Source organism: Paralichthys olivaceus, chromosome 11, assembly GCF_024713975.1.
Source record: "Paralichthys olivaceus isolate ysfri-2021 chromosome 11, ASM2471397v2, whole genome shotgun sequence".
In the NCBI taxonomy this organism is placed as follows: domain Eukaryota; kingdom Metazoa; phylum Chordata; class Actinopteri; order Pleuronectiformes; family Paralichthyidae; genus Paralichthys; species Paralichthys olivaceus.
In genome coordinates, this window is record NC_091103.1 from 10,216,058 (window position 1) to 10,239,804 (window position 23,747).

At 39.7% G+C, this 23,747-nt stretch overlaps 1 protein-coding gene across 1 annotated transcript in view; it reads right to left on the bottom strand.

Annotated features, from left to right (window-relative positions):
- Positions 1–4,624: 4,624 nt before the first annotated feature.
- veph1 (ventricular zone expressed PH domain-containing 1) overlaps positions 4,625–23,747 on the bottom strand; it is a 72,104-nt gene continuing 52,981 nt past the window's right edge. The window contains exons 12-15 of the mRNA XM_069534141.1: positions 19,226–19,343; positions 9,343–9,479; positions 5,795–5,848; positions 4,625–4,944 (exon numbers count right to left, since the gene is read on the bottom strand). Of these exons, the coding sequence (XP_069390242.1) occupies positions 4,762–4,944; positions 5,795–5,848; positions 9,343–9,479; positions 19,226–19,343 (492 nt within the window). The 3' untranslated portion in view covers positions 4,625–4,761. The remainder of the gene's footprint in view (positions 4,945–5,794; positions 5,849–9,342; positions 9,480–19,225; positions 19,344–23,747) is intronic.

Sequence of the window (23,747 nt, forward strand, 5' to 3'; positions counted from 1 at the left end):
TGTATGTACAAAGGGTTTCAGCCAGAGACAATGTGCTTTTCTGTCACGAGTTAAGGTCCAGACAAACTTAGGCAGTGTCCAAACGCATTCACCTGTGGGCAGACACACCTCCGATGTGGATCCAGATAAAGATCAAAATCAGACAGTGTGCGTCATAATTGATTTGCCATGGGCGACCATGAGCGTTGAGTTTAACTGGGTCAAGAAACGTTTGTCGTCTGCATTGTGGATAGTGAATAACATAAGGGACTTGTAGCTTTACACCAAGGGGTTGCAAAAGGCCGATTTGTTAAAAGTTGGACAGATGAGGGAACTCTCAGTTTAAGGAGTCAGATGCTCCACATCCATGTCCACATCCAGAAACATTAGCTTTTCAGATCTAACCTCTGGAAAAGGTCTGTTGACAGACAAATTGACAGATCACCTTCAGTTTCTATGGAAACAAAACCCTCCAGTGGATCATCTTAAATCAATACGACTGAACTGGCCCAGTCCCTAATGCCACACGGAAACCACTCATTTACTTCAATGTTTTCTTAGAAATCTGTGGTCGAATCTCCACTATTGAGCAACAATCGAGCTGAGATTGCTCCACGTAACACAGAGAAAATTGCTGCAGACGTTTCTCATTTTGGAAAGACAACAAAAGGCTGGTCCATATAGGACAGATTGCAAAATAACAGAAATCTGATGACTGCACAGACTCGTGAGGGGCTGGTTTCACAAGAGGAATAGGTCAAAATGTTTTTTTAACGTGTGTTGGAAACATTTCTGAACACTCAGTAATTTAACTTGAGCTGCTGGCTACTGATAAAAAATACAGTCCAAGTAAAGAAAAAACATGACAGAAATGATTATCTTAAAAACACTGGATTTATGCATCACATATTATACATGAAAGAAATACGATGTGAATTAAACTAATGTGTACATTTGCAAAGTTTTGTATGAGAAAATTGTGTCATCCAAGTGTCTGTGTTGAGCTTTAAATGTGTAAAAGTAGCCGTTTCTGGTTGGATTTGAATATCGGGGCTTACGGACACTTGGATGACACCACAGGAGCGGTATGGAGGCATTTTGGTTTCATTTCTGTTGTTTATTTACATTTGAAGAAGTGGTCGCTATTTATTATCGCTATTCATATTGTTTTGGATTCAGCTGCAACACTGTTTACCCCTGAAACTCCAAAAGTGTTTTGTGTACCCACCACACCATCAGCATAGTGGTGAGTGAAAGGTGAACTGTCCCTTTAAAAGGCCTCCTTTAAAGTCCACTTTCTTCTGATTGGCCAAACATGCAGAGGCCAGGTGGATTGCAAGAGACACACCTTCTCCAGACATGTGGACATCCTGAGAACAAACTGTAAAACTAACAATTCAAATTCCAACAATTGATTTGAATTGACAACGTCCGAATCGGATCACTAATATCCGCAGCAACAAGAGTGTCTGTGTGGTAAACACTGGGCCCGTTCTCTGCTTATTGTGCAACACAGCAGTGGATTTACACATGTTACGTGCCAGGCTTGTGTTTGTGTTCTTTTCCTGCCTGCTCGTATCCCAACCCCTCCCCCGTGTGTCTGTCTCCAGGGGCTCGCAAGCCTGATTGAAGTCCACCTGTAAACTGTGGTAGTTACTGCTGATTGGCTCCCCAGACTCCCAGTTGGCCAATCAACATCCGGGGCCCTCAATATAAGGAGCACACCTGTTGTTATTGTGGGTTTGTGAGGGTTCTCTTTACTTTTTGTTTAGAAACACGAGGTTACTTCTCTTGCACTGTTTTTGATTAAGCTCTATTTTTAGATCTTTTGTTTGTATTTTGGTTTCTTGTGGTGGAATCGGTTAGGGTTTGTTTGTTATGTTAATTTTAGTTTATTTGACACTCAATCACGTTGCCCCTCCCTCCCCCAGTGGACGTGACAGCACTCCTGTTGATAGTTAAACGTGGGAGATGCATTTAAACGCTGACTGAATTGGAAAACATCTGTAATGTTACTTATGTTGTAGGGAAACAAAGTGTTTATGGAAAGCCACCAAACTAGAGGCTGCATTTAAATAGCTTTAATTCATTTTGAATAAAATGGAGGGATGATGTTAACTACTTATTTCACCAACCTCTTTTCACAGAAAAATCTAAAAAAAAAAAAATCTAAAGTTCTTGTTAAGAGTAAATCTCCTTCTGCTTCATAAGTGCCTGTCTTCTATAAAACTATTACACAATAACCTTCTTAAACATGATATCAGAGTGAGTATTCCCCCTTCAACAAACCATCCAATGGTGTTTCCTGCTGGACTCTGGACTGTCCCTTGACGTTCTTCCGTCATACTTGTTTTTAAAAAATTTAACTCAATTTGCTCGACTGTTATAGCCATGAATCATTAATCTCTCCCTTTACACTGGTTCTGTCCTGAGCCTGGTTGAACATGCTATAGTTCAGCCTTGTCTTAGAAAAATCTACATCCCATCCTGCCAATGAATAATCAGCCTAAATCCAAGACGCCTCTTGTGTCTGGAACAAGTTGTCGCCAAGCAGCTTATATCTGTTTTGGAAACACACAGCCTTTATAACCTCGTTCACTCAGGTTTTTCATTGACTGCATTCAAAAGTTGTCCTTCTGTCATTAACACCGATATGATGATTATGAAGGGAAACGTTCATGACTGGTGTAACTTGACCTCAGCAGAGTTTTTTGTCTTGTGTCAGTGACAGTTTTTCTCTTTACAGGACAGATCAGCCATAGCCAATTAACAGCTTCACTGTAGATAAACAGTAACATCTGATCTCCGCTTTGAGGCTCTGTTTCTGTGTGTTATTTTTAAAGCCACAGCACTACTCTGCATATGAATGAATGAAGCTGGACAAATACCTGACACAGCCCATATGAAGAATGATGAAGTTGTTAATGTGTGACATTATTAAAGGTGACATTATTAAAGCCCCCCTTTTCATGCTGATTATATTCTCTTGTATCGCTGTTTAAAACCTGATTAGAGGACCACCATGTCCATGAATGTTTGGATGCTATTGGATGACACACAACTGCCTTCAGTTAAAGGCAAATCAGACAGTGACAGTATTTAAGTTCACAAAACAAGCAAACATACAGAGTCAATAAGTGTTAGGGTTCAGAATAACCCTTGAAAAGTGGGTGTCATCTTTAACCAGTCTCTCCTCTGATAACCAAGTCAGCAAATGCATTCATGAGTATTTCTGCTGGAAGAGTATTGCTAAATTGGGATCTGTGACCAAGTCCGAGGTCAACATGGAGATGATGTAAAAGGAACCTGACTCGAGGATGATGCACAGATGACAGCAGTGACAGATGCCACAGCTGGAACTCAAGTGAATTACAAAATAACTGTGTATTGGCAACATCGGCTCCTTAAAGGGACAGAACGCAGTTCAGACATCAGACGTAAGGAGAAATATCACTTTTACTTCGGTCTACCGTCAATTTTTTTGCTTTAGGAAGTTTAGCACAGGTTACCAATGACAACAGGAAACATGGTGCAAAATGGTCGTCTCACACAAAACTAAAATAATGTGTCAATACGGCAACATTTGGGATTTTAAACTCACAAAGTCAAATATTTGTTGTGAGATAAAAAACACAATGTTTTGACTGATTGTGATGCTGCTTCACTGTATGTATTTCATGATTATTGGCAGTTGACAAATAATTAGGGGTTCATTACTGCCACCAAGTGGACTGGGGTCAATCTGATCAATTGGCTCACCAAGTCTCATTGTGCTCCAATCAGGAATGTCTACTGAGTCAAATAGGACACCTGGTCCCCCCCCCCCCCCCACCACTCTCTGTTATTTGTACATTACATATACAAAAGCCTATAATTCTACTCAAGTGGGCCGTTTTGGGAGAACGAGCCCTGCTGGGTCTTGGATGACTGGACAAAAAAACATGACGAGCTGACATCAGTCAGAAAAGTAGAAAAACTGTTGGAAACCTAGCATTCTGCACATTCTCACACAGATTCTTTTTTACATAACTTTTTTTGAAACCTTGACCACATTTAATATGAACATCATTGTAACATTATATATATATATGTATATGACAGAAAATAAAAGCATAACAGGTCCTCTTTTAAACTACGTCCTTCTCTCTCTCACACAAACACAATGAATTCCAGTATTGTATATTTTCTTCCCATTGGTCCATGAGGTTCCTCTCCAGCATCTGTTCAGTGTTGTTATTGCTACAAGTCTTTATGAGGTCTGTTGAGTCTTTATTGCTTTACTAAGTTTGTGTAGATGCTGATTTTGTTTGGTCGTTGCAGCTCACAGCAGTTCATCAGTCTCCAGGTTCAAGCAGAGGTTGAAAGTTACTGAACGATCCAATCTGCTGAGGATCTTCTTAACACGTCAGTCTTTAACACGTATGTACTGTAACATTAATTTATAATCACTACACATGTACAGTATTTGTTTCTCATCATGAGAAGATTAATAGTGTAACAATAGAGTATTGGGAGCCAGTGTTTTAAATATGTAACCCTTTTCTTTTTGTTTTTTTAAACTGCTGGTTGAACAAATCTTATTTCCAAAAAATACTGCATTTGATTGGCGAAGAAGATGGATACCACCAATTACAAATATGAAGTTGTAGTGCTACTGAAGTGCTACTGGCTGTATATATATATATATATAATATAAAGTACTTTAAAAATGCCCGACCGCTACAGAAAAACACTCCCCAGCGTACGTTTGGCTGCGTATGACGTTGTGTCTGTGTGTTGGTCTCACAGGTAGGTGGTAGCCTCTCTGTTCTCCCTCTCTCTGGCCTGAGCCACGGCCACGTTGATGCACTGCAGCCACTCCTCTGTGTGTTTCTCATCCTGAGCTTTCAGCACGTACGTCTTGTTGTCGGTGAAGATCTCAAACGCCCGTGGCAGACCCCGATCCCGACGCTTCTTGGCCACAATCTGTGGAAAGAAAGACGAAAAACCACTGATAAAAAAAGAGATGATGATGATGACAAATACCAAGAGATGCTTTTTTCTTTCCAACGTTGCCAAGTGCTCACTGTGGGAACAGTTGAGTTTCTCTCTATAATGTTATGAGTTCTCGATGCTTGGTACTATATCAATAAAATAAAATTAAAATACAATTGTTGACATTTGAGATTGATGCTATTTTACTTTGCATGAAATAATTGTACCTTTTAAACAAGCCTGTAAATCATTTGACTTGTTTTAAAGTCTCTTAACGGTACAGCACCCTCATACATCTCTGACTGTTTATTGGAGTGTGTTCCAAACTGTTCCCTCAGGTCTTCCACCGCAGGCTTGCTCCATATCCCAAAAACAAACTATAAAAAGTTGAGGGAAGCAGTTTTCTCTTGCTGTGCACCCGAGGTTTGGAACAAACTCCCACCATACATCGGACAAGCTTCTCCTGTTGATAGTTTTAAGAAACAACTCAACACCTATTTCTATGATGTTGCTTTTTATTAATTTCTCTTCTTTTTTAACACCTTTGTCTTCTACTTTTTTATACCTTAATCATGTTTTACCCTAAGTCTTTGTTTTATTGCTGATGTGTTCTTATTGTTCTATCTTATTTCATGTCTTTGATTTTATTGTAAAGCACTTTGAGTTGCATTTTATGTTTGAAAGGCGCTGTTTAAATAAAATGTCTTATTTTTATTATTAGCTTAGACTAAACAAAGTTGATTGGTTGCTCTCAACCAATCACAAGTCAGTCTCAGCTGTCAATCATGAAATTTCCCCTTGTTTCTACAGCATAAGTAACTGATGATAATGAGCTTCTCACCTTGACACTTTGCACCTTGCTCAGCTCAATAGGAATATCATCCAGCTCATCCTTCTGTGTGGAAGACAGACAATGAGAGAGGTAAATAGACTAAATGAAAACAAAGTGGAAAAGTCTACCTTTACATCATGTATAGTTTATGAACATTAGTGCTCACTGAGGTCACACCCAGGCCCAAGCAAAGAGATCTTCATAATGGAAAAAAGTGTAGGGAAGGAATGAAGTAAACCTCCTGCCTTCAAAAATGTGACCTATAAATGTTTTATCGTTAATTATTATGTTATCAGATTATTATTACTAGTGCATAAAGATGTAAGAAGCATTTTAATGCTGTAGTTTGTTGACTGAAAACACATTTTCTTAATATGATCTTATCCGTATATCTTGTATTTATCTCTTTATTATAGTTCAGTAGAATGTTTGATTAATATAAAAATAAAGTGTTCATTCAAAGTACAAATACATCAAAAATAAATTGTGCTTCAGCAAATGTACTTCTACTTCACCAACGGCATTTTTAATGTATAATGGAACATTACAAACTAATGAAGCAAATAAACAAATAAAGGAACAATCTATTCATAAACACAGTATTTATGCTGCTGATGTAAAGCCAGTCTGCATTTTGAAAAATCTAACTTCATCCCTGACACCAAGCTCTTTGTACATTTCTGACATATGAATATCCCTTGTACTTTGAGCAACACACACACACACACACACACACACACAAACACACACACACACACACACACAGAGCTGTTTCCCGTACATTCTCCTTCAGACCAAACCACTTACAGGACGAACAATCACACTTGATTGTTCTGCTGCTTCTCCAGGGCAGGAAACAAAATTCTTCAGCTCTGCTGAGCGTCACATCTGGATCTAAAGTGTTATTCTGACTGTGTGTGTCTGTAAGTGAGGGGAGGTACGGTTGTGCGCTTGTCTTTTTACCCCACAGTAAGTCACTCTCATGGTTATAACCACATAACCAGAACTAGCTGCAAGACTCAGGGCGACTGACTGACCACATCCCTCAGTGACAGAGGGGATCATTGAGAGGATCTGAACTGGAGAAGACGTGTTCAGTTTTACCTCCTGGTCGGCTGTGCTGAGGGTCTGATTCCCACCAAGCATTCATGTGAACATTTGATGTATTCTAACCATACAGTGAAACATTTCCCCTTATATAAAAAGTCTAGTGATGCATTCTCTCAGAAATCTGCCAGTATGTTGTAGCTCTCATGAATCCAAAGCCTTGGAGATCCTGTGGACTCAGAAACGTACTCCGGAGAATCCAGAGTAATGGTGTATTAGAGTCTGTATTGATTGAGACAACAAAATTATTATTATTGTAATTATATTATATTATAGTAATGGGGAGTTGTAAGATTTAAGTTTTGAGGTTATTGGTATTGACACCACAGTACAGCCGTATTTGGCTGCTGAATAGAAACATTTTATGTTCACATGAGATTAAAACTGCACAACCGGCAAAGTTTCCAAGAGCAACAGAAAGCACCATGATTCTGTGACGAGCATTTAAACAATACCTTTCACTGAAGAAAATAAAACAACATAGATTTACTTCTAATAGATTGCCTCCCACAGGAAAGATCATAGTGCCTAAACGGTGAAAAAGTAAAACTAATGGCTGTCTGGAGAGAAGGGAAAAGACATTTGGCAGATTTAAGCAGCAAAAATAAAAAACAAATCAAACGACAAAGACCTAATTTACCATGAAAAACACAGAAAACTACAGAGAACTACATGTCGACAAATCCCACTTACAATACTTAGCAGTGTTAAGAATTACACACGGAATCATTCTTAAAATATTTTCATACTATATCATATATTTTTTCCCATAATGACTCAAATGTGTTGGATTTAGCAACTTTCAACAACTTTAATAAAGACATTTGTTATTTATTTCTAAATTGATGAACCCATCCATCATTTTATTTTCTCATCTGGTTCCAGACATCAGTAGATTAGAAGAAAGTTTTTCTCTTGGCATAGACATATAGTAAAAAGAGGATCCCCCACCCCCCCGTGTAGGACCCCCTGACATTTCCACGTGTTTTTGTGGTTGTGGTCTGACCTTTATAGTTTCTTAACTTGTAATAGCAGGGCTTGTTTCTTTTCCATCACTCTTTGAGTGGGCACGACTGTGAGAAAGGTACTGAATGCTATTCTCTGAGGTGATATGCACAGTCTTTAATAAAAGTCTTAAATTCACTTTGGGAACAAATCGACTTCCCAAATTGAAGCAGAGGCCTGGATGCAGTTTGGCACCGCTCTCTGTCTGGACCCAATTAGAGAGAACATGCAGAGTTCTGAGGACGGCACAATGTGGCTCAGCAATCAGATATACACATTCTTCTTTGGAACCTATTTTATCTCGTGTTGAATAAATGCTCATGTGAAATAAATATTACAACCCGAATATCAGAGTGAGATGCACGTCTCTGCTCGGTGTGGATTTAAAACCTCCATCATCCGTTAGAGAGGAAACAACACATTGTTTTTGTTTTTAATCTCAATCCTCTGTTGGGAAAAGGGTCTTTCACAATATACCCTCCACCTCCAGAAAACACTGGCAACACACAAACTGAGCTGCGAGAACAAAGAGGCAAAACCTTTCCAATATGAGGCTGCTGTAAAAAAAAGAAAACGGAGAGGAAACCATTACCGCTTGGCTGAGAGCACAAAGACTATTGTTTCCAGTATCCAGAGGGAGCTCAACTCTACTCAACCACCACTGGAGAATATTCCCCAGTTCCAGATATTCTTCTGTGATAACCCTTTAGTTTTTGGGAGCGGATCATATAAACACGACACTGTACAGAACACCCAGTTATCGATTGTATCACTATTGTAGACGACTGCTGTAAACTCTGGACTTGTACACGTGTGGTAAATTTCCACATCAATCAGATTATCCTGTATGAAAATGTTTTTCCTTTATTAGCTTGTTAAAGTAAAACTTGACCTCATCTCACGAGCAAACGTTTTCAGGCCTCTGACCCTCGGCGTATTCGACAGTGCTGTTTTTCGCTCTGTGTTTTTTCGATGGAGTAAACTCCTCCATTTTGCTCGATAAATCTCTGCTCAGAAACCTCAGCCTCTAGAGTTGAAGTGTGTTGTATCAAACAGTAAGAGGAGAGCATTCAGTCTCTCTTTCACTCACACATACTGTACGAGGCAGGTCCTCCGTCTCTGTGTTTGCTACTTGTGCGTAATTGGATCTGCTTTGAGTTACACAGAGTGAGAGTGACTCATGTTGTTGCTGCATCATTGCTTTGGCCCTGTGAGTCCTCACCCGGGGCCAGCGTTTGTTACAACCAGATTCACTGGACGCTACTGAGGGACAGTTGAGAGTATCAAGACGTGGGATTTCCACTATTTCATACAGAATGTCATCACGTTTCAATTGACACAGAACATTAAGATATTACTGAGGATTTCATAGGTGAGAAGCCGGGGATGCTGTGCCTGTGTGTGTCAGTGTCTGTGAGGAGGTTTCTCTCTCATTGGCTACTTACTGATTTGCCTCCGCGGAAGAGGAGCTGGTTCCCTGCCAGGGTGAAGTAGCGGGTTTTCCAGCGCTTGATGAACTTCCAGCGGACCTGCTTCTCCTTCAGCTTCCCCTCGATAAGAGGCTGTCCCTCCTGGTTCACTCCTGAAGAGCCACACAAACACAGATAGAGAGTCACGTTTCCTTATTTAAGCTCTATCACGTTACAGCTGCTCATCAGAGGATCAATGTGAAAGATCTGTTACTGGGATACGTGTTCATGAGCGATCCAAAGCCAGGGCAGTGAGAAACTGTCATTCAGGAAAACAATCTGTTGAATTACTGAAATAAAATAATAATGGCCCCTGACGATTTGGGGTTTGACTCCCCTGTCATTAATGTCTGCCCACACAATGTGAAGAATCATGATAATCATCCGACATGGTCTACGGTAACATGAAGTGTATGTAACTAGTAGTACTACAGTAAATATACATTTCAGACAGAAACAGTCACACACATTATTCATGAATGTTAGTAAATGAAGAAGAGGTGCAAGTCCCCACAGCTCTCTCCAAATAAACCACAATAACCTTTATATGACATAACATCTCAAGAATGACTGAGTCTGTCTGCTGCTCTGACACTTCCATTACTAACTTACTGTAAAACCAGCCACTCAAGAATTCCCATAATGCCGTTGGGTAACTGTTCTGTTCACTATGTATTTAACTTTACATCTGTTTGTGGTTCTTTAATATTGTGTTACCCCTGAAGCACCCTGAACTGCATTTGCATGGTATTGTTTAGATATTTATCCACTTTCAGTCATCATACATGTTTTTCAGTTTATAACATTACAAACAAAGAATTTGTCTCACACATACAGCGTGTGTGTGTGTGTGTGTGTGTGTGTGTGTGTCTGTGTGTGTGTATACGTAGAGGAGAACTCCCACAGAGTCCAGTGTGGACTGGTCTGAATAGAAACACTCATCAACCTCCTGGACTGAGCTGGATCAACTGAGTGTGTGTGTGTGTGTGTGTGCATGTCTATCTATGGTTATGAGGGCCAATTTTGGTTCAATATCATAACTGTTTGGACATTTTGGCTGGTCCTCAGAAATTCTATGGGCTGTTTATGGGGTTAAGACTTGGTTTTAGGGTAAGAATTAGGTTTAGGTTAGGGTGAGGCATTTAATATCGTATGGTTAAACTGACGATGCTAAAACACAAATGAAATCAATCAAACCCATTTACAAAGCGATAACAGACTCTTTTTTTCATCAACATAGGAATCAGTTATTTCTGTGTGTCACTCTTACATTTTCAGAGAGTGTGTGCTCCCCAGGACACATGCTGACCACCAAACAGAGCGGCTCATTGTATCCATCCCGATGACTCAAACAGTGGAGAGATTAGAGCAGCTGATAAGAGCGTGTGTGCATGTGTGCGGACGTGGTGAAGGATGATTCACAGCGGTGACTGATGCCAAACCAGACAAACCATTAAAGGTCATCACAACCCTCAGGCTGCTTTTCTGTTTCACATCATTACCTCGTCTCTTTTCTCCCATGTCTGTCTTTTTGTTGGTTTATTCGTGAGCAGGAGTATTGAAAGAAAACCTCTGAACAGATTTACACCAAACCTGCTGGAGGGATTTTGAAGCATTAAGGAGTTTTTTCAGGACTATTTTGTTTTTTTAAAATTCTAATTTATCTGACTTTTTCTGGTAATTTCCCCCCCACGTTGAAGCCAACTTTCCTTTTCAGGAAGTCACGCTTACATGTATGGAAGTGACTGGGTGAGGGTATAGTGCAGCAATGTTTGTAGCTTGTATGTATTTATGCAGATGATTCACCGTGATACCAACCATATGACTTAAACATCCTTTCCAAACAACCACACAACACTCAGACTTCCTGTCAGCCTGTTTACAGCCTGCTCATTAACAGCTGGACGCACGCCCGCCCCTACTGGCTGCCAGCTCGTCTGCGTCATCTAACAAATATTTCTGGGGTTTTTAGGGTGCAGAAATAAACTTGTCTGTTGCATAAATCACAGCCGCGTGCCATCACTCTGCTTTGATGTAGACACCTGGAAAATGATCCCTGGATTTGTTGTCAGCCCGAGGTAAGTGCTTAAGTTCACAACCTCTGGTCCAGGACACACTGACGTCAAACAATCAGTCAAGGTTGCAAAACATGCATAGTCCTAAAACAAATATTGAGGATGCCCAAGTGAGCAAAGAAAACACAAAATGCTTGTGTCCGAATCCCTGCAGATAAAATCCGGAGAGCTGTGTTAGGTCAGTCACATCGTATTCTCAGCATTCACGCTTTTACTTACTGCTGTCAACATGGGGTCACATGACCTAGGATGCATGTTACGCCCGAGCAACTGCATGAGTGGTGCAACTCCAATCAACATGTCTTTGGACTGTGGGAGGAGGCTGGAGTAAACCCATGCAGATGAACCTCACTAAAAATCCCAAACTGGGTATCGAACTGTAAACTTTCTTGCTGTGATAACAATTGCAAAACTGTGCAACCAAAGTTCAGATCAATATCCAGTTATTGAATCCAAAGTTTCAGAACTGTGTAATGAGTGTTATCACATTGTGTTAGTGTTTAATTGTGACTGAAATCAAAAAACTAAAATAGATTTTATGACCAACTAATGCAGAAAACCAAGTGATTCCAAAGACTCCACTTTGGCTTTTTCTTGCCACTGTGCACGTGGTGCTTCATGGGGGGCTGTGGCTCAAAGGAAAGAGCGGGCACTGACCAGATGGTCGGTTGGTTTGATTACCAACAGCTCTGGTCCACATTCTGAAGTTCCCCTTGGCAAGACACTGAACCCAAAATTGCTCCAGAGGGGTGTGCCAGCAGTGTTAGTGAATGGATGAATGCAACCCATACTGTAAAGTGCTTAAAGTGGTTGATAAGACTAGACAACCTCAAAAAATAAAAGGAAATCCAGTCCATTTACCACATAATATAATAATAAACTTTATTTATATAACCCTTTTATTAACAATGGAACTGGAGCAGAGAAATTCAATGATATTAAATATAACATCATATCAATAAATCAATAGGATTAGTCAGTGTGAATGTGAGGAACCATTTATAAAAGTTTCAAAACAATGAATTGTCACCTGAATAATTCAAGTAAGTAATGGATGTGTTTGTCTTGTGTATGTCGGTCAAAGAAGCTCTGTCATAACTTGATTTGTAGTTTGTTAATAATGTGGGCGTTACAGGATTTCATGACTGAGACAGGAGTCAAAACCCAACACATTAGCACAAACAGCCGTGCCTGCAAACAAGCCCTGTTTCAGCCTCAGGTTTAAATCACGCTTCATGTTTATTATATTATATATATTATATTTGTTTGGTTTTTACATCATGAGTGTGTGCATGAGGTGGTGAGTGCGCTTGGCTCGAGGAAAACAGCAGTGAGGTGTGAGGAGGACGTGGAAACGAGTGCTGAAAGAAAACAGTGGGTGTGAACCACAGCTGACAGTGCTGCACTCTCTCACCCTTGTTAAATATTAATTTTCGGAAAAAATGTGGTTGGAAAAAAGTTCCCTGCCCCCGCCTGTGTTAAATGTCAAGTTCATCTGTTTGAGCGACAGTATTTCAGGAGAGGAAAATATGCAAAGTCATTACCAAGAGTCATTTAACATGTCGAGTTTTGTAAAAACATGTTGTAAAATAGATTTTAACAAAACAATTAAAGCAAAGCAGATAACTTGGCTCGGCTTGGTCTGACTGTAAAGACAGAACACACACAAACGAACCTACTGTTTGTGTTACTGCTGTTTTTGGATAGTTAAATTGTGGTTATAGATCCAAGGATATTTTGTCACTGCTGCTACATTTACACAATGTCAGCAGAATGAAAGAAACTGGAAAACACTGGTTATGTTGACTAACTCGTGTTTAAAACTTATTCTAACCTTGTAGCAAATAGTGGCCAGTTAAATTTATATCTCTTTTACACCAACATTAGTAAGTAAGTGCAAGTTTTATCTTAAAGTTTATCTGAGCCTGATGGTGAGTTCCATTTAAACTTAGAAGTCGCACTGGAAGCACCGGTTCATTCAAAATGTCTTTGTATAAAAGGATGGACGACACGACAGCTCCTCAAAAGTAAAGCCAAATCATCAAGACTTTAATGAACAACATTCAGTCTAGTCTTGTTACAGTTTGCTCACACATGCCTGGAATAACAGGACAGAAAGGGAAAAATCTTTTAACTAGTAAAAATGAGCTCTGGTGAGATTTTGGATTTGACTGAAACCACGTTACAATGTTGTAAGTATCTGTGCTGCTGTTGTTGTAGTTTCTTTCTGGGAGATCACAAATGATTAATGGTTTAACTTTTAAATTCACACAGATTAACTGCTGCCCTGGACCTGAGTTTTCTTGGAATATAGAAAATGAAGTTTCGAGACAAGTTACATTTTTTTCAGAATAACCTATAGAAGAAAAGTAAACATATTCGTACTAGAATCAATATAGTACAAGAAAGCAATCGTAAATTTTAAAAGATCTAGTCATAAAAACCAAGTAGGCTATAAAACCTCAGACTGGAGTGAAGCTTAAATCCAGTCCTGCCAAGGTTAATGTAAACACAATGGTTCTGTACTAGGATGTGCACATCAAGATTTAAATGAGTGATGAGATGTAGTCGATAACATGGTATTAATAACTAACTAGGATATATAACAGCCGCCATGATAAATACCGTCTAAATTATTTTAGCAAATTTCTCGATAACCCTAAAAACTCCACCTGCACTCAAGACACTTTCAACTCCTGCTTGATGAACGCATCTCTGTCACAAGGGAATCTATTGAATTTGCAGCACAGGTGAGAATTTATGTCCAGTGTGTCTACGGTGATTTATGGAGGAGTGATGGAGAGTCCTGCTTTGGCTTCTCCATCTTTTCCAGACACGAGTGAACGTGTGCTCAAAATACACAAGAAAGTAGAGGCTCAAGAAAATGAAGTTACATAAGCGTGTTTTAAAAAAGAAAGTTTGTGGATGCCAAATGTCCAGAATTCCCTTGGTTATGAGTTTTCATGGTGATGAATGGTGCAAGCTTCAGTGAGAAACCTCAACAAGGCCAGAAACACTGAACGAGAATGACGTGAACTGAAGACTGAGTGAACGTGTCGAACCTGTGTACCTTATTCCAGCATGTATACACACACACACACACAACTCTGCTCATTACCATGACTTCAAAAGCATTCCAGTAGTTAAACTCAACAGTAAATCATCAAGCATCATGGAGCTGCAGTTACCGGACTTCACTTTGGCCTTTACAATGGAAAACACTTCACCTTTCTCTCGTTTCTCCTTTACCATTAAAGACATTAGAGCAGTGTGTGTGTGTGTGTGTGTGTGTGTGTGTGTGTTGCTCAGCAAGGCACTCAGGCAGAGTCAGCAAGTTTTTTATATAGTGAGGTAATATAAAGCATGATAAAGTCAAACTCTGGCAGCTAACGTGAACAGCATGTATATGAATATATATATATATATATATATGTGAGGTTCTGCTTTTACTGGTTGATGAAAATAAAAAAGTGAGTCATCTAAAAGTGTAATGTCCTCATCTAAATCACACTGATGTCATGATGGGTGTCGGTGAGATTAGATGAGTAATCACAGTCACTTTATGTAGCGTGACCTAATACACTGGATATAACTGGACAGATTTCACTTGGATAAGTAAGAAACTTAGCAGTGGAAACTTTGATATATTTATACATATTTATACTATTTTTAATGGATATTTTGATTTGGTGAAAGATATGCCTGAAAACCATCGTGTACATGATCCATTTGAATTTGGCAGCAGTGTCTGTCCAACATTAGATGAAATGGACGCAGGATCTCTACAGCTCTCTGGCAGTGCTGGAGACAAACTATCTCTCTGCTAAAGGAGAAAAACACTCTGGATTATTCGTATTTCTTTAAACTAATCACAACTGTCTTGGGCTACTAACAACAAACAAAAACATTGTTGGTTTGGTAAAGTGACTACTGTCATTAAAATGGCTGATTCATTGCAGATTCAAAAAAACCTAACAGAAAAAGACACATGTTGATGGCAGGTTTACACTCGACACCCGGGGAGTCAGACTACACATTCACAAACATCATATATAAATGTGCTGTTTCTTTTTCGTTGTTTGAACTGAGAATAACTTTCCTGTATTTTTAATTGTATAAAATTCAGGAAGTTGGCTCACACCAACCAACCTGCTGTGTGTGTGAACTACATCTACATTCAAATTCATAAAATATGATACGTTTTGGGGAGAAAGGGAGAAGAAAACTTTTACATTTATACAGACACGCAGAAGGAGCATCTGAGGCCACAAGGACACAAAAACTTTGGTAAACACATGTATCCAAACACACACACACACACACACACACACACACACACACACACACACACACACACACACACACACACACACACACACACACTCACTCACACAATCGCAGTGGGACAGTCATTTCACTCTAAGTCCTCCTGTGGTGAAGTGAGACTGGTGTGAATCTGAGAGGTAATCACCCGGTTTCCTCTCCCTCACTGATTACACTGGAACAATGGCTCTAATTTGGCTGCTGCATTGCTTGGATTACACTGGTGTGTGTGTGTGTGTGTGTGTGTGAGTGTGTGTGTTTACTTCTATGTGTGTGATTGTGTGTTTGAAGACATGGATGAAGAGACAATGACAAAGAGGAAAGAGAAAATGAAAAGCTGTGAACCTGATTTAATGACAGCTTCCTTCTAAATGAACCGTAGGAAGAGCACTCACCACATCATCTGACGTCCTGAGCTCTGATTACTGTGGAGTGAACTAAGCTGTGCTGTGTTCTTGTGTTGTATTATTAAGTGAGCATGAAACTGTAAGGACGAGTTAAATAAGTTCCAGATATTTTCTCTTGACAACGCTGTAAACTTCGCGATGTGGGATGGTGCGTTATCGAGGGGAAGCTGCAGTGTCGTCCTCAGTGGGAAACAGATTATACAACACTGCAACATGATGATTTATAATCATACAATTGTTGTACAAATGTGTAATTTATTATGAACACATGGTTTTCACGAGTTGGAGTTGCTGTGTTGAGATGAGCCAGTGCTACCAGGACAATCCATCTAATGCCAGAATAAAAACATGTGACGAAACGCAGGGTAAACAAAAAAAGACAACAAACTACAGTGAGCCAGAGCTGTTTTGTTCTTTTTCTTCAGCGAAATGCTTCAGTGGCTCTCTGTTGTTATTCCTCGTGTCAGACACACCTCATTTTAGATGAATGGTTGTGATTGGCCCGACTGGTTTTAGAGCAGATGTAAATCAGTGTGAAACAGAGCGAGGCGGACCCATCAGCGAGAGTGAAAGCAAATGGCTCGAAATAAAATTCCTTGTTTTCTTAAGATCTCCAAATGTTACACCAAATGTTACCACACGATCTATAGTTAAAACCTGTGTGATGTGTTAATTCCCCCTCCAGACTATATTAACACACACCCACATGCTCACAGTAAACTTTAACTGCCTCCCATCCGCCTGTTTCCATCCCGTGCAAACAATTTCCTGCCTCTGGTTGTAACTTATAGAAATACCTGCTGGGATCTTATTGGCTGCCATCAAACAGCAGAGGCTGGAAACAGCGTGCTCCTGTACAGGAGAGAGGTTTCAACTACTTATTAGTGATACCTGACTTTATTTTCACTTTCTCCAAAGCCAGTTTCTCTCATCTTTTCCTTTTCTCTCCTCTATACTATCTCCCCACATTTCCTCAGCCCAGCACATGTGCCACTAACTGCGCTCCTCTTATATATATAGAAACTGCTTCCATGTGAGTCTGACAGGAGTTGCACATATAGTAGATTTAAAGCCTGTTTCTCTACTGTATGTTCTCCTTAAGGCTGAACTGTCTCTCACTGATTTACAGTAAAGACTAATCCACTGTCTCATCACTCACCTACACACAATTTGTCATTTGTGTGGGCGGGAGAGTGGAGCAACAATGGAGTAGAGATGAGCACCAGAGGAGAGATGCTTAAATAAAACATGAATAGAAGCCTGAGGAAGAAACTTTGAAAGACTGTATGAATGTGGCCGATCTTCATTTACTCCCACTTCCCAGAAATAAAAAAAAAATACATCCTGGAGACAAATGCTGCCATTTTGCACCAATGACATAATTTGGAGTTTGCCCAATAGAAGATTGAGTTGAGGTGTCAAGGAAGACAAGTCCTCATAATGTACGTAACTGTGTAAACAACATGAGTAATACCTGGACTACACACACACACACACACACTATAAACCTAAAATAGCGATTTGAATATTTGGACATGTTTCCGTATGTGACCTCATCAGGACAGGCTGCTCATCAAAGAGGGTCACTGGTCCAAAGTAAACTCATCAGAACTGAGTCACGATGGCAGCAACTGACTGATTACTCTGACTCTTCATACTCATACACCCTGGTAGAGATTTGCTCATTGCCCCATTTCCCTGCACTGTTCTGGGAAAAGGTTATTTGCCTTGAAGGTATTTTGAGTGAAAACATCTCATGGAGTTCTGCAGCAGTTTTTTACATCAGGCCCCAGAGAAACAAGCGGCAAATGGCTACAGAGGCAAATCCACAGTCTGTTATTTAAAGTCTGTAATTTGATGGTTGTTAATATTTGAAGATGCACTTGGTTTTAAAGGTGGAGGGCTTCAGTTTAAAAGATAATAACACCCCTCCCTCCATTCCTTCCATCCTCTCTTCCTGTCTTAATCTCACGGTGAGTTTCCTTTCTACATCCTGGCTTTTATTACCTTTAAGTCCTGAATTTATTGATATTTGGTTTGTATATACTGTGGTGTGTGTGTGTGTGTGTGTTTGTGTGTGTGTGTTTTTATGGTCATTGAAATTCAAAGTCAAGAAAACAAATCTTGAGGTACTGGTGCTTGATTTTAACCAGGTACTTGGCTAAAATTAAACTTGACCTGGGGCTGTACGTGTGTATTTGACAAAACTTGATTTACTTATTTATTTATTTCACTTTGTTTTCACCTATAAAACCCCTAATTTTTATCTCTGGTTTCACTTACTCTTCTTTTTGTATTTTATTATTTTATCTTTGTCCTTTTCACATCTTGTTTAGAATTTAAAAAGTGTATCTCCATCATTATGTCTTGTCTTTCTAAACCTGTTTTTATTGTTTCCTCATTTGAAATGAGATCTGCAACAGCGTTTCCTCAGCTCCTCTTAATTTGTCTTGCTCTGTGTGGGTGGATGCATGTGTATTGTTTTTCTTGCTTTTCTTCCGTAAGCGCTTTGTGTTACTTTGTTTGTATGAAAGTGTGTTATGGCCACGGAGATCATATGGAGATCAGACTCCAGGTCACAGGTTCCTCAGCTCATCAGGAGCAATGGGATGCATCTGGGTCCTCCCTCAGCTGGTGGCAATCAGCTGAGGCTGGGAGGGTTTAAAAGGAGGTTTGGTTTCCTTGTGCAGTTGCTTGTTTGCTGTCAGAGGGTCGACACCTTCAGTTGTCTCTCTTAATTTGTGTGTTTGGTTTTGTGTTGTTGGTTTTGTGTTGTTATCCTAAGAATTTGTTGTTTGCTGTTTGTTATTTATTGTTATTCACCTGCGTGTCTCCTGTATGCTGTCACACTCAGATCTGCTTCCACTGAACCCCAGACTCCTCTGCGCCTCACACAGTTACTTTGTGCCTGTGTCTCTGTTTTCATGTATACAAACCATAACAGCTGCAGGTGGAGCTGTCCTGTTTTTCACAAACATCTGTTTGTATGAATCTAACTTGTTTATGCATGTTCGCTAAACAGGGTTCTGTTCAACCATCATGGTATGTGTGTACCTGTGGCCTTCTCAGGGTTGTTACACATGAAGCAGAGCCAGCCTCCTTCCTCCTCACTGTATCCAAACAGGTCGAAGAATCGCACCTCATCCAGCTGGATCTGAAGACTGTCCAGGTCCTGAGGACGATAAAAAGAGCACAGACAGAAAACAGATGAAATATCTCCTATGATATAATATGAAATCTGTCCAATATCATTTTATATAGTTTTTTTTTATGTTTGTGTTGTTTAGAATGTGTGTGTCTGTTATTTATCACTGCTTGTTTTAAACTGTTCTACTTCCTTGCTGTCCATCTTGAGCTTGTGCATCTCAAAGGGACTTTACTGGTTAAATAAAGGACAGTAATAAAATTCCTAGAGAGGATGTCATGATCTGTACTTATTCTACACAGACCCTGATCATATAACCCACACATGTGCACACTCTCATATATAACATGTATATTTGCTCGTCAAATGTGCTTGCGCTGGGTTAAGGTTAGGGCTCCAGAGCTGTAGGGAGGCCTGCTCTTTGTTACGAGGATGTTTGTAGATGAGACCTGAAAGCAGCGAACATCATCCCACAGGCTGGGAAGATGTAACCACAACAGATAAAAGCTCATCATCAAGGCGCACATCCAGAGGAGTGAGAAGAGGAGAGAGGATGTGCGGTAAGAGAGAACAGAGAGCAGACGATAGAAGCCAGAACCAAACACCTGCAGGAAGTGTCACAGAGACCGTTACTCACGATCTAAGCTGTTAAGCTACAACAGGCACTGCAACTCAACCACAGATCCACAGGCTAGTCCTCTGCAAAGGAAGTCGATGACACAAGTTTGACTTAAGCCACATACGCCTACGTGATGTCACTGAAATCAACGTTAAAAAGAAAACTTGCAGCCCAATGTGGCTTTGCTCACATTCCTGGCTGCTGTTTATTCATATTTATGCTTTGTGGTTCCTGTGTAGCGCACACACTCACAACATAATGCAACAGAAAACATGTCAACTGGTTTGAAGAAGTGCAAAGTGGTGTTTCTGACATGTAACATACAGATGAAACAACCTTGACAGGGTGCTAGCGTATCACAGGGTCAACATAGAGAGAAAAACAACCACTCACATCTATTTTCAATTTAGAGTCTCCAATTAACCTAACCTATCTGCATGTCATTGGACTGTGGGAGGAAGCTGGGGAACCTGCAGGAAACCCATGCAGACACAGAGAGAACATGCAAGCTCTGCGTATAATTGAACCAAGATGACAGCGCTAACCACTGTACCACCGTGCCACCCAACAAAGTATCGTAGAGCTTCTATCCTTTATCAGATGAGACTGATGCATTAGCCCCAATCCTGTTCCATTCATCATAGTTAGTATAAGATAAAACACATAAAAGCCATATGAATTTACAGGAGAGATTTGGTGAGCCTGACCAACACAATCACACAAATACACACAAAACGTCAACTGTGCCTCTGTGTGTTAGAATAAAGTAATGGAATCCCACAGCTACCCAATAGAAATCGCCTAGGAACTCCTACATATGGCCAGATTTTGTACTTCACATGAAATACACACAAACACACTTGTGACACTTAAACCCTTGAGATAAAACATTTTCATCTCATGTTTATGGTTTGGAGAAAGACTGAAACATTTAAGGAGATGATGGATTACTGTATAGTCTTCGTGACAAGAAGCAGTTGTATTCCTGTGAACGTCCAGCATGTATCTACTTACACTTCTCTATCCATATCTTCTCCTAATACCAACAGTACATACCTCTGTGTGGCTGCTATAATGTGGTTCACAGTTTAGATATCCTGTAAACTAACATCTGCTTCATTATTTCTCTGAACTCTGACCCCCCCCACAGTCCTTTCCCTTTTTCTGATAATCCGTTTAAGAACATGAGAAGAATTTCTCACTGCAAAGTCAAACTCACAGGAAAAGGCCCTGAGGGAGCTGGATCAAAAATGAATGTAAGAAAAACAGGTAGCTGTAACGGCTGAGCTACTTGTGTGTTTGACCTTTTCACCTGTTTCCCTTCCCGTCCTTGATGTAATGAGCAAGGATATAAATGTGAAAGCTGGTTTTTAAGTGTGTATTCCCATTTGGACCAATGAAACCTGGAGAAAACCCCAAATTCCAGCATGCATGCACGCACGCACACACACACACACTGATTGAAAGACTGATTGTGTTGTTACAACTTAAATAATTGAGGCGAATGAGCTCTGCCTGAGGATACAAATAAATTAGGACCATGTGAGGCTGTGGCTGACGACCATCTGTGGGTTTACATGAACATTAACAACCTCCTCCAATGAAGATCAAGTTTCTAACCTTTGTAACATGCCCATATGGTGTTTTTATATGATACAAGACATATCATTAACAAAATAAGATTAATTAATACATTGGTTGAATAGTTCCACTTTGGAACTGTAGTGTACCGATGACCAAAAACAGTCAGACAGGTTTTCATTTGTAATATACCTAAGGAACCAATCCTGTCAACTTTCGGGCTGGGGCTTTTCATATCATTTCATTGTAGCATACCTCCGATACCCTTTGTTTCACTGTAGCATCATGACTGGTCTTAGAGGAGACAGTGTAGTGAATTAGCTGTATTTTGGTGGGTTAGTTTGCATATTTATAGATATTTGAATACTAACTTACATCCAAGCTATTTTAAGAATACAATGAAAAATTGAGAAATCAAATAAACTTCTAAATATGTAACTTTGAGGTCCAGGTTTTATGGATTTAATCAATACCAGGGGAGGAACTTTAATAAAATGATTCAAGGGACTTACAAACTTTCAGAAGACACATGTTGCAAGAGAGACAAGAACCTGTTTTTGATTATTGGGAAATACAGCCAATATGAGATAAAATGAAGATGGATTGCGAAAAGACAACGAGAGAAAGTAGAGGGGAGATGGATCAGAAAAAGGTTTGACAGAGAGGGGCAACAAAGTATTGAGGTACATTTACTCAAGTACTGTAATTATACTTCTCCGACACTACAGTTCACATGGAAATGTACTTGTTACATCTCTACATTTATGTGACCGTTATAATTTAAACATATATATACATGTAATGTATTCACACAGATTAACTAAGCATGGTTCTAGTCTTCATTTCACTGAGAGGAGCTTTCCAAAGTCTATAAAGGATTGAAATGCTCCTATCAATTTGAGGGTAAAAAGGCATTTATCAGACAGAGGGGGTATATTGAATATCTGCTGTCAAGCTGCATTCTGGGAATTGACTTTTTTGGTGTAACTGAACCTAAAGGCAAATAGAATCATATCACTGCTTCTGCTGCTTCGACTGCTTAGATTTTCTTCCCTAAAGTGTGTTAGTGTGTTTTTTTTCTATATGTAAAAGGTATGTATAGTTAAAGGTACAGTGTGTTGAATTTTGTCATATCTAGTGTTGAAATGTTGCAGCTGAATACCCCTCAGCTCACCCTCCCCCTCTAAACATGAAAAGAACCTGTGGCAGCTTCAGTTGTCATAAATATAAAGTATTTAAATATAAAGGGCCTTTTCTGGGGTAAAGAAAACTACAATACATATAATTTAGATGAAACTAACTAGTGAAAACATCATGAGGATTATTCTACATTAAGTTTCTGCCAATAGATCCCTGTCACATAAATCTTACACACTGCACCTTTAAACACTGTTCCTGACGCTTCTGACACACCTCGTCAATGGTCAGGCTGACACTTCTGGGGTATCGTGATGTCATGTTACATCACCATGCACCACATTTGATTAATGTACGCCTAGCAGCTTGTTTGGCGCGCCCCGCACAAAGGCAGGTAAAACAAGAGAGGAGGCCGAAATTTCATATTTGCGCTGGAAGTAGTTGACCAAATCCCCACTGCTGTCCAATCAGAGTTGACTGTGATTTATCAGTCAACTCTGATATTTTCCGATAATATGTATTTATGAATATATTTATATAATTTTTACTTGTGATGCTGTAGGATTGTATTATTTAACTGGTTCTTTTAACTATATGGATCTGAATAATCTGAATAAGGTAAAAATGCTAAAAAACTGAATGACTCAAATTGTGCCTGGAAAAACTATCAATCTTGTCACTGGAGGATGACTAAGTGGAAAAACTCCCCAAATTTCCTCACTGAATAATTTTGTACTGAACAATGATCTTCATCCAAATGAGTTTTGACTTAGAGACAATAAAAATCAGCCAATTCAATTCATGCAAAAGATATTCCCTAGAAATCAATAAGGAAAATAAGTCAGGAGCAGAAAGACAATAGCTGTTAGTTTAGTGAGATGTTAAGCAACAATGTGGGAATGCAGCACCCAAATCTGAGGAAGGAAAAATGAGAAAGATAACACATTTGTTTCAGGGGTCCTTTACCAGAAATCCTGAAGCCACAGTCTGTTTGGTGCCAGGCTCACCACACTGTATAGCTGACAGCCCATAATGCACAGGGTGAATGACTTGTGTATGGTTTGAATAAACTGTGTATGGTTTGAAAAGAGGTT